Source organism: Hyaena hyaena, unplaced genomic scaffold, assembly GCF_003009895.1.
Source record: "Hyaena hyaena isolate Hyena2069 unplaced genomic scaffold, ASM300989v1 scaffold_9, whole genome shotgun sequence".
Classification (NCBI taxonomy): domain Eukaryota; kingdom Metazoa; phylum Chordata; class Mammalia; order Carnivora; family Hyaenidae; genus Hyaena; species Hyaena hyaena.
In genome coordinates this window covers 7,810,945-7,823,438 of record NW_024080641.1, presented here as the reverse complement: position 1 = coordinate 7,823,438, position 12,494 = coordinate 7,810,945, and the positions used below count along the sequence as shown (strand labels likewise).

The 12,494-nt window shown below is 56.7% G+C and overlaps 1 protein-coding gene across 1 annotated transcript; it reads left to right on the top strand.

Annotated features, from left to right (window-relative positions):
* Positions 1-352: 352 nt before the first annotated feature.
* DLL3 (delta like canonical Notch ligand 3) lies at positions 353-8,814 on the top strand. Its single transcript, XM_039249389.1, has 9 exons — positions 353-421; positions 551-832; positions 1,859-1,913; positions 3,027-3,269; positions 4,317-4,531; positions 5,432-5,654; positions 7,336-7,927; positions 8,165-8,249; positions 8,594-8,814. The coding sequence occupies exons 1-9, from the start codon at positions 353-355 to the stop codon at positions 8,597-8,599; spliced, it is 1,770 nt and encodes a 589-aa protein (XP_039105320.1). The 3' UTR covers positions 8,600-8,814.
* Positions 8,815-12,494: the final 3,680 nt, after the last annotated feature.

Here is a 12,494-nt window from a genome sequence, read left to right as displayed (position 1 = left end):
AGGCACACAATCACAAAGTCACATCCGGCCTCCATCCAGTAGCTCTGGCTCACACCACACACCCACAGAGTCTTAAAATCATACGTAATTTTACACATTGGCTTGACCTAACCCCACCTCAACCTCAGCCACCCACAAAATCATGCCCAAAACCACACACAAGATCACACACTCACTACACTACACTGCCCGTATCACAATCTCAGGGTTGCTCCAGCAAGATCCCCTTCCCCTGGGACCTCCTCCCCTAGGGTCTCCTGGAGCCCGGCTGCTGCCTGAAGGGGCGGAGCCGTCCCCTCTGATATAAGGCTCGGGAGCCAGCAGCTGCGGCTCCCAGCACCCCGGAAAGGCCATGGTCAGCCCGCAGATGCCTCAGCTCCTGTCCCTCACGGTGATCCTGGCGCTTCTTTTCCTTCCCCAGGTCAGAGAAGGAATAGAAAGAGGTGGATGGGAAGGGGTGCGACACAGGAGTCGTGGGGAGGAGGCGCGGGGCAGACGGGACGCCTCGGCCCCCAAGCACCCTCACCCGGTACTCTTTTCGGGCCCCCAGGCACGGCCGGCAGGCGTCTTCGAGCTGCAGATCCATTCTTTCGGGCCGGGGCCAGGCCCGGGGGCCCCGCGGTCCCCCTGCAGCGCCCAGGGCCCCTGCCGCCTCTTCTTTAGGGTCTGCCTGAAGCCAGGGGTCTCTGAAGAGGCCGCCGAATCTCCGTGCGCCCTGGGCGCGGCGCTGAGTGCGCGAGGACCGGTCTACACCCAGCAGCCGGGAGCGCCCGCACCTAACCTGCCGCTGCCCGACGGCTTCATGCGCGTGCCCTTCCGGGAAGCCTGGCCGGTAAGAACCTGCCCCGGGGCACCTCCCCCCCCCCGCCCCCCGCCCCGCACACCTCCCCCCTGCTGGAGGCCTCACCCAAACCTCTATGGCCTTCTATGGCTTGGGAACGTCCAAGACCCCAACCTTGCCACCTAGGGACCCCAGATTCCCAGACCAGTGACTATCATCTGGAAACCCACATTGTAAGACCCCTAAATCCTACTCACAGGGTACTGGAAATTTCTGATTCCAACTTCCACCATGGGGATCCCAAATATTCTGACTCCCCCTGCATGCTTGGGACCCCAAATTCCCAGAACCCCAAACTCACCCTCTGTAAATCCTAAATTCACAGAACACCACCTCTCTTCCTTGGGGATCCCTAAATACTTGAATCCCTGTCTTTATCTCCAAATCTCCATGCACTGAGGGACCTTCCTAATCTCCTCTCACTTTATCCCTTCTCAGATCTTCCAGTTGGGGCCCGTATTCATGAATTTGACCTCCAAAATCCTATCTCCCAGCCCCCAGCCCCAAAAGCGGAGAGGTGAACAGACCTGTATTTGAATTCTAGACCCTCGTCCTTTTGGGCAAGGTGACTTTCCCTTTTGCAGCCTCAGTTTCCTCATCTATAACATGGGATCATAATGGCATCCCACGAGGGTCCCTTTTGAGGGATTCAACCAGGTATCTCCAGGATAGTGTTGACCCACTCTCAATAAAGGAAGCCCAAACTGCCATTCCCTCCCTGGGCCAGTCCCTCTCAGAACTGTCCCTTGTCTGCCTGCTCCCTGAAATGACCAGCCCTAAAATCTGGCCTTCATCAAGCAACCCCCCCCCCCCCCCCCCCCCCCCCCCCCCCCCCCCCCCCTTCCTCCACCCAACCAGGGCACCTTCTCTCTCNTCCCTGGGCCAGTCCCTCTCAGAACTGTCCCTTGTCTGCCTGCTCCCTGAAATGACCAGCCCTAAAATCTGGCCTTCATCAAGCCCCCCCCCCCCCCCCCGACCACTGTCTTCCATTCTTTCTTCCTTCCTCCACCCAACCAGGGCACCTTCTCTCTCATCATCGAAACCTGGAGAGAGGAGTTAGAGCAGATTGGCGGTGAGTGTCTTCAGTCATCAAACAAGTGTAGAGCATGGGGGCTCCGGGGAGTTGGGCCCGATGTAACTTCCAGGATAGTGACGTGGGGCTGTCTGTAGGGTGGAGCGTTCACGGGATCACCGAACCCAGGATGTCCCCACAGCTCCCAGAGTGTGGTGCTGGGTGTTAGCAGCCCTGAGGCCCGTGGCATGTCGGTGTAGAAATAAACATCCTGGTTCTGGATGTAGGAGTCTCTGGCCGGATACCAGGTGAAATGTGCCAGAGGGAAGCTCTTGTCCTATCTTGGATTCGAAGCCACCAGAGCAGGATAAAGCATCTGACAGTTCTGCTCTATCGCCATCTGAATTTGATAACCCCGGGGCACAATATGAGTTACTTCCGGTTCTTCTATTCAGAGCTCTGTCGTGGTGTCCCTATAGAGCTCCCAGGCGCCCTAATGGGATGTCACAGTTTCACCAAAGGTTTCAGGGAGGGATATGGTGATTTTATCCTTAATCTGAGGGGATTTGGGGACCATGTTAAGGCCCACAGTGGGGGTGTACTGTCACCGTGTGACAGATATAGAAAGCTTCTGTGGCACAATGTCGGGGGTGGGGGAGTGACAGTTTTCCTGGGGAGAAAATGCCATCCCGAGGCTTCAGGTAATAGGGTCATTTATGGTCTGGTAATTGGGATCTCTGTCACCGTTTTCTGAGACACAATTTGGGGTTGTTACAACTTCAAAAGACCTGCCGGTGCCCCTTGGCCATATAGAGAGAGCAGATGTCACAGGGTGTTAAGAGGTCTCATTAGTGCCTTAATATACAAAGATTCTGGGGCAAAACATAGGGGTATTTCGGCTTCTATGGGAGAACTGTTATCGTGATGGTCATAGGGTACTAATGGGATCGCGACATCAAAGGTCCCAGGGCACAGTATAGGAGTTTACAGCCTTGCTAAGGGTTGAACTGCCATTCTCAGGGCTCTCAAAGGGGTGTCTGGGCCTCGCTAAGAGGGGCAGGGAGAGTGCAAGGCGGGAGAGTGCAAGCTCCATCTGCATGGCCAGAATGAGTCGGGTCGGGTCGGGTCGGGTCGGGTCGGGCGCACCCCAGCGCGGCTCCCTTCTCCCCGCAGGGCCCGCCTGGAGCCTGTTGGCGCGCGTGGCTGGCCGGCGCCGCCTAGCGGCCGGGGGCCCATGGGCCCGGGATGTGCAGCGCGCAGGCGCCTGGGAACTGCGTTTCTCCTACCGCGCGCGCTGCGAGCCGCCCGCCGTCGGGGCCGCATGCGCGCGCCTCTGCCGCTCGCGCAGCGCCCCCTCGCGGTGCGGCCCAGGACTGCGCCCCTGCGCGCCGGTCGAAGACGAGTGCGTTGCAACGCGTGAGTCCTGCGTTCCACCCCGACCCATCCCCGGCCCTTCCTTAGCTGCACTCGCGGCCCCCAGGCCCTTTTCCCAACCCCGTTACCCTCTCAGGGAACTGGGGACCCGAGAGCTCTGCCCGGGGTGCCCGCAGACACCCCTCTCCAGGAAACTAGGGAATGCTGCTGACCGCTGGCCAAGTACCCCAGGCCCCGCTCCAGCCCCACACGCGGTCTTCAGCCCCTCCCCACGATCCAGCTACCACCTTCGGGGAAACTGAGGATCCCAGACTTCTCTCCAGCCCTGCCTGGGCACTCCCCCCGCTTACCTCTTCCTAGCACTTTTGTCTTCCCTAATAGGAACCCATTTCCCATGCTGGTACCCACTCCCGGTTCCACCTCTAACCCATGCCCGCGCCCCTTTCCAGATGCTAGGACCCTCTAAATTCCTCTAACGCCTGGGCGCTTTGGAAATTCCTTGACGTTTCCCACACACACAGCACCCCACCCCACCCCACCCCCATCAAAGGATTCTTTATTCTCTTTCCTTGCAATTGCAGGCCAGATACCACTGCTTTCTAAAGCTTGGATCCCTGACTTCCATTATGGGCACCCTCAGACCCCTCCCCAAACATCTGAGCCCCACCGAAGCCCATAGGACTCCCATCCTGATTCTCCCCGACCTGCCCTAATGCAAGACCTTCCCAATTCCCCTGATAGGCCAGGAGCCCTTCCCCAAGCCCCAGGCCCCTCCTCTCACTCTCCTCTCTCCAAGCTCAGACTCTGGAGCCCCCACGCCATTCCCCTTCTGAGAACACAGACTCTGGAGCCCAGTGGCCTGGCCTCACATCCTGGATCTGCCACTTCCTGTCTCCCTTTCTGGGCCTCAGTTTCCCTGTTTGGAAACTGGGGCGGGGGAAGTCACAACACCATCTAGCCCAGAGGGTCATCTGTCCCAAGGACGAAACGAGGTGGTGCACAGAGCTCTCGGACACTTGTCTGATTCCTTGCCTCCCGACCCCGCCCTCATCAATGTTCCTCCTCCCTCTGCCTCTCCTTCCCCTTCAGCGGCTTGTCGCGCCGGCTGCAGCCCAGACCACGGCTTCTGCGAGCAGCCCGATGAATGTCGATGCCTGGAGGGCTGGACGGGGCCCCTCTGCACCATCCCGGTCTCCAGCAGCTGCCTCACTCCCAGGGGCCCGTCCTCTGCCACCACTGGGTGCCTTGGCCCCAGGCCTGGGCCCTGTGACGGGAACCCCTGTGCCAACGGGGGCAGCTGCAGTGTCAGTACCCTCCCCTCCTTCCTCATCCTGATTAGTCCTTTACCACCCCCCCCCCCCCGGGGCTCTGTGAGATCACAGCCCGGGAAGGGCTGGGGGTAGTCAGGGAGGGCTTCCTGGAGTCGTCCAACCTGCATCCGGGGCCGTGAGGTAGGATTAGGTACTGGGAATAGGGTTGGGAAGAACAGACCCAGTGGGGTGGCACCCAGAGGTGCGGGCATGTGGATGATGAGTCCTATGGGGCTACCAACTGTCCCCCACCCCCCGGAATAGAGAACAGCCTGAGGGCTCAAAGCTGGGAGCGGGCCGGTGAGTTGGGAGTTTAGGATGAGGGGGCATTAGAGAAGGCTTCCTAGCGATGGGCCGGGGCCTCTGAAGTCCAGTTTGGCTGAGGGGCAGTGGAGCTGGGGGACCAGGTGAGTGGCCTGGGGAAAGCAGTGGGCATGAAGCTGGTGTGTACTGGGCTAACGTGGAGCCCAGCGTGGGCCGCCTGAACAGTGCCACCAATGGACAGTGAGAACAGTCAGGGTTCAAGGTAGGGGCGAGGGCCTGGGAAGGGGAGATCCGAGAAGGCTTCATGGGGGAGGTGGGCTCAGGGGCTAGGACCTGGAAGTTGGATTTGGCTATGCGGCCAGATTCGGGGAGGGCCGACCAGGCTGGCAGCATTTGTGGGCGGAGGTGGAGAGGTGGGAATGGGGGCCCTCCCGGCTTCCAGAGCCTCCCCTCTGCAGGCTTGGATGGGCGGATCCAGAAACATGGAGTGCATTGAGGGGTAGTTTCGTAGGGGGCTTCCCAGGTGAGGCAGGATGGGACAGTGAGCAGCCCCCCACGGTCAAGGCAGGAGGGGGAATGGGATTCTGCTCCCAGGAGACCCCGTTCTGAAGCCTTCTTGACGCTTCCCAGGAGACACCGGGATCCTTCGAATGCGCCTGTCCCCGCGGGTTCTACGGATTGCGGTGTGAGGTGAGCGGGGTGACCTGTGCGGATGGACCTTGCTTCAACGGCGGCCTGTGTGTGGGAGGCGCGGACCCTGACTCGGCCTACGTCTGCCACTGTCCACCCGGTTTCCAAGGCTCCAACTGTGAGAAGAGAGTGGACCGGTGCAGCCTGAAGCCATGCCGGAACGGTGAGAGGGAAGGACGGACGGTGAGGGCCCGGGGATGGGGGGTGGGGGGCGTCCCTGAATGGTCGGTCAGTGGGCAAAAGCAGGGCTTGGCTCGGACAGTCCTGGGTGGGAATCCTCCCTGTGCTCTCTTTAGCCTGGGGCCTGGGGAAGTGACCGTCGCCCTCCGCCCAGCCTGTTTGTTCTGTAAAATGCACAAGGTGGTGTTCCTATCTCAAAAATGTGGAGTAAGGGGCGCCTGGCTGGCTCAGTCGGGGGAGGATGTGACTCTTGAGCTCAGGGTTGTAAGTTCCAGCCCCATTTTGGGTGTAGAGATTACTTTTTATTTTTATTTTTATTTTTTTTAAATGTTTTATTTATTTCTAGGAGAGAGAGAGAGAGAGAGAGACAGCGTGAGCAGGGGAGGGTCAGAGAGAGAGGGAGTCACAGACTAAAACAGGCTCCAGGCTCTGAGCTGGCAGTCAGCACAGAGCCCGACGCGGGGCTCGAACCCACGAACCGCGAGATCATGACCTAAGGGAAAGTCGGACGCTTAACCGACTAAGCCACCCAGGCGCCCCTAGAGATTACTTTTTAAAAAACTGAGTATCTACAGTATTCCATGTCCTGTCCTAGGCACTGAGGATACGGCAGGGAATGAGATAGACAAAAGGCCCTACCCTTGTAGAGCTGATCAACAAAAAACTAAATTATATGGGAGGGTAGATGGTGATAAAAACTAAGAAGAAAAACAAAGCCAGAGGGACGTGGGCCATGTGTGTGAGGGGGAAGGTTGACATTTTAGCCGAAGTGGTTAGGGAAAACCTTGCTGAAGGTGGTGAAGGAGGGAGCCATGTGGGGATCTGGGGGGGAAAGTATGTTCCAGGTAACAGAAACAGCAAGTGCAAAGGTCCTGAGGTCAGAATGTGCCTGGCTGGTTAAGGATCACCAGATGGAGTAGGGAGAGTGGTGAGAGATATCAGGGAGGTGACAGCCCCTGTGGGACTTCGTGGGCTATATGATGAGGATTTTCGGTTTTACTCTGAGGGAGATGGAGCCACAGGAGTGTTCGGAGCAGTGGACAGTACCTGGTCTGAGATAGGTGTTGGAAGATTAAACGAGATCATGGATGGAAAACTCTCCCAAACCCTGAGTGTTCACTCTGGGATAAGTGGTTCTAGGGACATGGCGGTGACCAGGACAGCCCTGGGGCCCGCCCTCATGGGGGTACCAGCCCAGAGCGGGCACGACACACTCGTCCTCGGAGCCCAGAGTTGTCAGGGTTGCGTTGGGGCAGCGCAGGGCTGGGATGGAGTCAGGGAAGGCTTCCCGGAGGAGGAGACATCTGAGAAGAGACCTGAAGGGTGAGCTCAGGAAGAGAAAAGGTGAAAAGAATGGGAGGAGAGGAGGAAGTGAAAGGGAAGGGGCCTCCCGGGCAGAAGGCATGGGCAAAGGCCGCCTGGTTCTGCAGCTGCTATCTGAGGATTGCTGAAGCCGAGAGAAAAAGATACAGGGGTGCGGAGCGCCGGAGGGGTGAGGCCGACTTAATCCAAGACTTCACCGGGAGAAAAAGAAGCGGGTTGCTTTCCAAGCAAAGTCCCAGAGGCTGGCCCCACAGTTAGATGGAGACAGCGGGGACCCAGAGGAAAGGGCGGGCAGGGGTTACAGAGCCGACGAGCAGACGCGCCCTGCCCCTTCCCTACAGGCGGGCTCTGCCTGGACCTGGGCCACGCCCTGCGCTGCAGCTGCCGCGCGGGCTTCGGGGGGCCGCGCTGCGAGCACGACTTGGACGACTGCACCGGCCGCGCCTGCGCCAACGGCGGCACGTGCCTGGAGGGCGGCGGCGCGCGACGCTGCTCCTGCGCGCTGGGCTTCGGCGGCCGTGACTGCCGCGAGCGCGCCGACCCGTGCGCCGCGCGCCCCTGCGCCCACGGCGGCCGCTGCTACGCCCACTTCTCCGGCCTCGTCTGCGCCTGCGCGCCCGGCTACATGGGCGCGCGCTGCGAGTTCCCGGTTCACCCCGACGGCGCGGACGACGGCGCAGGCGCGTTACCCGCGGCCCTGCCGGGTCGGAGGCAGGGGGACCCCCAGCGCTTCCTTTTGCCTCCGGCTTTGGGACTGTTGGTGGCCGCGGGCCTGGCCGGCACTGCGCTCTTTCTGGTCCACGTGCGACGCCGTGGCCCTGGCCAGGATACCGGGTCTCGCTTGCTGGCGGGGACCCCGGAGCCCGCTGTGCACGCGCTCCCAGATGCACTCAACAACAGGAGAACGCAGGAGGGTTCCGAGGATGGCCAGAGGTGAGGGGCCGCAGATGTTCGCCTTGGTTCTTCTGGCTGCTTCCCCCAACCTCCATAGTGCAATTGGCTTGATTCCTTGATACACCCTCCTGATTGGTTCCTTCCCCTTATCTGCCCCAGGCCTCTTTGATTGGGTGGTTCCTTAGCTCCCTTAGGTGGCTTTGGGTTCTCTCCGTGGTGGTGGGGAAAACAAGACCTGAGAATTTGAAGGGTCTGGATCTTCTTTTCCTCCCGCAGCCAGCCCGTGGACTGGAGTCACCCTGAAGATGGAGACTCTCGCGCGATTTACGTCATATCTGCTCCTTCCATCTATGCCCGGGAGGTAGCTACCCATCTCTACCCGCTCCGCGCACTTTGGGCACGCTGGGCGGAGGCAGCCCCTGCATTTCCCGGAGCCCTCCTTTACCCTATCTGTAAACTGAGGAGGGGAGAGCCTCTGGAAGGTCCTTAAGCCACCTTTCAGTTCTGGCGTAATTTAGTTTTAGCTTGCAGCCTTTTTGCTGTCATTTGGAGCTACTTGCCATCTTCTCTTCGGCAGACCTATGGCCTTCGAGAGGTCGCGGTGGGAGCCTCAGCCGGAGCTTCGCTGTTTCCCCCTCCCTGGGGAGAGGGAGAGGAGGCAGAGGGGCAGCCCTTTCTAATGCCACCTACTCGTTTCATTTCTAGGCCTGACCTGCCCCTTGTCCATCAGCGCCTGGAGACAGAACCCGGATATTTTTGTATTTACTTGGCGGTGCCCAGTACTCTGCCTTAGACACTTGGGAGCTGGAGGGGGTGGCTAGGAGAGCTTTACCGTTGGGAGTTGTACATAGTGGTTATTTATATCCTATTTTTCCCCCCTCTCTCCGTCTCTCCAGAGACCTCAATAAAGGTTCTTATTTTGATCAGCTTTGACTCGCTGGGCTAAGTACTTTGTACTTAGTCTTGGGGCTGAGGGGCTAGATCTTGTCTCCTGGACGCATAACAGGACGCTGCTGGAGGGATCAGAAACAACTCAAAGTGGCTTAAATAAGAAGGAGAATGTATTAGTTCGTAAGAACGAAGAATCTTGTAGTGGGGGTAGTAGTTTCAGCAGGGCAGGATTCAGGACTGGGGGGTCTTCCGGGTCTTCGGTTGTGTCTGGGAACGACTCCATCTGTAAAGTTGGCTTTCATTGGCTCTGGCTTGTCACGTGGCCTTCCTGACCCGGGGGCCCGGCAGTATGCTGTATTGTGATTGGCCAGTCTTGGTTATTTAGCTAGCGTGCGACCGGAAGTAAGGTGATTCGGCCTGGCCGAATCCTCCCTGTGCCCCAAATCGGGTTTGTTACTCTACCGGAGTATTCTTTGGGCCAGCAAACCAATTGTTAAAGCACAAAACCTCCGCTGAGTAAGTTTGAAGAGCTGATTGGCTCTATGAAGCGATTCATGCTTTGGGCAGCCTCCTGTCTGGTTGGGGGCGAAGAGGCGGGGGGGATGGTGGGTTCCGAGGAGTTGTACAAAATGGAAGGTTTTCATAGGAGGGGGAAGGGGGCAAGAAAGTTATAAAAGAAAGGATTGTTCCACGCCAAGGTCACCTTCCTCTAGGGGAAGGGCACGGGGTCTTACTGTGGAATTAACCTCATCTTGCTTTGGGAGATGGAGAGGGGCCGTGTGACCCCGTTATGGGTGCTGACCAGAAAATTCCTGACTGACCTGTTAAGACTTAGGTTTTTTGGGCGAAGATGAAGCTGCAAATTGGTTGGGTATCAAGCCCAGTTTGGTGACGTTGCCTAAGTGACGTCACTTTGAGCCTGTACTTTTTTTTACTTTTTATTAAAAAAATTTTTTTTAATGTTTTATTTATTTCTGAGAGAGAGGGAGACAGCATGAGCAGGAGAGGGTCAGAGAGAGAGGGAGATACAGAATCTGAAGCAGGCTCCAGGCTCTGAGCTAGCTGTCAGCACAGAGCCCGATGTGGGGCTCGAACCCATAAACCGTGAGATCATGACCTGAGCCGAAGTCGGACGCTTAACTGACTGAGCCACCCAGGCGCCCCTAATTTTTATTTTTAAGGAATCTCTACACCAGACCTGGGGCTCTAACTCTCAGCCCTTGAGATCAAAAGTCACATGTTCCACCCACCGAGCCAGCCAGTCCCCCACGCCCAACCCCACCCCAGCCTGTGCCTTCTTTTCTTTCTTTTTTTTTTTTTATTATTTTTGTAAATGTGTATTTATTTTTGAGAGAGAGACAGTGCAAGCAGGGGAGGACAGAGAGAGAGGGAGACACAGAATCCGAAGCAGGCTCCAGGCTCCGAGCTGTCTGCATGGAGCCGGATGCAGGACGCAGTAGTTGAACTCATGAATGGGGGGATCATGACCTGAGCCAGAGTTGGACACTTAACCAACTGAGCCACTCAGATGCCCCACCTGTGCTTTCTTTTTAAAACAAGGGAACCAGCCAGTGAGAGCAGAAGGGATCCATTTTACAGAAGAGAAAGTCGAGGCTCAAAGGGGGAGGTTACTACTGCAGAGCCAGAGCCAGGGAGTGAGAGGTTTGGGATGCAGTCGTCTTTCCTGATGCCTTCGTGCTAAAGAGTTCACAGGGTTTGTGTGGACATGGGCCATGCTTCTTGGTTTCTAAACACTGAAAATGCAGCTGTGTTGGCTGCCTGCAACCTCCTGGTGTTTATAAGGTATCGCACAAAACAAAACATCAGAAGAGTAATACAACTTCTAAAATGAAAAATTCACAGGGGCACCTGGGTGGCTCAATCGCTTAAGCTTCTGACTCAGGATTCTGGCTCAGCTTGTGATCTCATGGTTAGGTTCGTGAGCTCGAGCCTGGCGTCAGGCTCTGTGCGGACAGTGTGGAGCCTGCTTGGGATTCTTTCTCCCCCTACCCCACTCATGCTCTCTCTCTCTCTCTCTTTCTCAAAATAAATACATAAACATTCTAAGAAATGAAATGAAAAATTCACATTCCCTTCATTCTGAAGGGTTCGTGTCTAGGACGTGAACTACACGTAAACTTTCGCTTGTGCACAAAGGTATCTGTATTGCAGTGGTGGTTTATAATGTTTATATTTATTTTTGAGAGAGACAGTGTGCAAGCGGGGGAGGGGCAGAGAGAGAGAGAGAGGGAGACCCAGAATCCGAAGCAGGCTCTGACACAGAGCTGTCAGCACAGAGCCTGATGCAGGGCTTGAACCCATGGACCACGAGATCATGACTTGAGCCAAAGTTGGTTACTTACCCCGCTGAGCCACCCAGGCGCCCCTGCAGTGGTTGGTTGTAATAGCAAAAGGCTAAACAATCTAAATGTTTGATGAGAGGGGATTGGTTACATTAATTAGGGACCATTTAGAGTATTACACAACTGTTAATGTGAGGCAGATAGAAAGGTGCTAATATGAAAGTATCATGTATATATTTTGTCCAAGGCGGGGGGGTGGGGCAAGTGCAAAGGAACGTATAGGGCGCTACCATTTGTGTTTTATTTTTTTTTTATTTTTTATTTTTTTAATGTTTATTATTTTTGAGAGAGCAGGGAAGGGTCAGAGAGAGAAGACAGAATCTGAAGACAGGCTTCAGGCTCTGAGCCAGTTGTCAGCACAGAGCCTGATGTGGGGCTCGAACCCACGAACGGTGAGATCATGCATGACCTGAGCCGATATCGGACTCTTTTTTTTTTTTTTAATTTTTTTTTTAAATGTTTTATTTATTTCTAGGAGAGAGAGAGAGAGACAGCGTGAGCAGGGGAGGGTCAGAGAGAGAGGGAGTCACAGATTGAAACAGGCTCCAGGCTCTGAGCTGGCAGTCAGCAGAGAGCCCGACGCGGGGCTCGAACCCACGAACCGTGAGATCATGACCTAAGGGAAAGTCGGACGCTTAACCGACTAAGCCACCCAGGCGCCCCCCATTTGTGTTTTAAAAACGGACCATATGGAGTTCACTTGCGACATTCAGTTCAGGAGGAGCTGGGCAGACCCGCCTGCCGGCAAACTGGTGCAAATTATAAAAACAGAACAAATCAATGGTTTAAAGCTTCTGGCAATGATCTGAGGGCACATAGCAAATTGATAACCATTCATTCGAGAAAATCTAAACATTTGGTGAGAACAGGGAGAATCCGTAACAAGTAAACCCAAACCCTCTTCTCTCCCCCCTTCCCTCCCCTCCCTGCTCAGCACCCCTTCCCCCCGTTCCTGCCTGGGCTCCCTCCCCGCACCCAGTTCCACGCTGGAGGCTGTCCTCAGGGGAGGGGCAGAGCGGCAGCCTTTCTCATCCTGCCGCCAGCTACTTGTTGCTAAGGCTGAGTTCCGGGGGAGCACCAACAAGAGGTGGGGGGCTCTGTGTTGGACGTGGTACAGCCAAGGGTGCTGGAGGCCTGGCTGTCCGCCTCTCCCCCGCTCCCTGGCCCCTGGGGCAGGGGCTCACATCCAGAGGGCAAGCTAGGAGACCCGGGGCCGCCCCCTCACCCCGCTGAGGGCTCAGCTCCTAAAGTGGGGTCACTCTGCGCGTAGCTTACCATTATCCCCATTCCCACTCGGTCTGTGGCTCAGAGATTTTGTCTGTTGGGAGAGGCACCTGCAGAACAGACAGCTC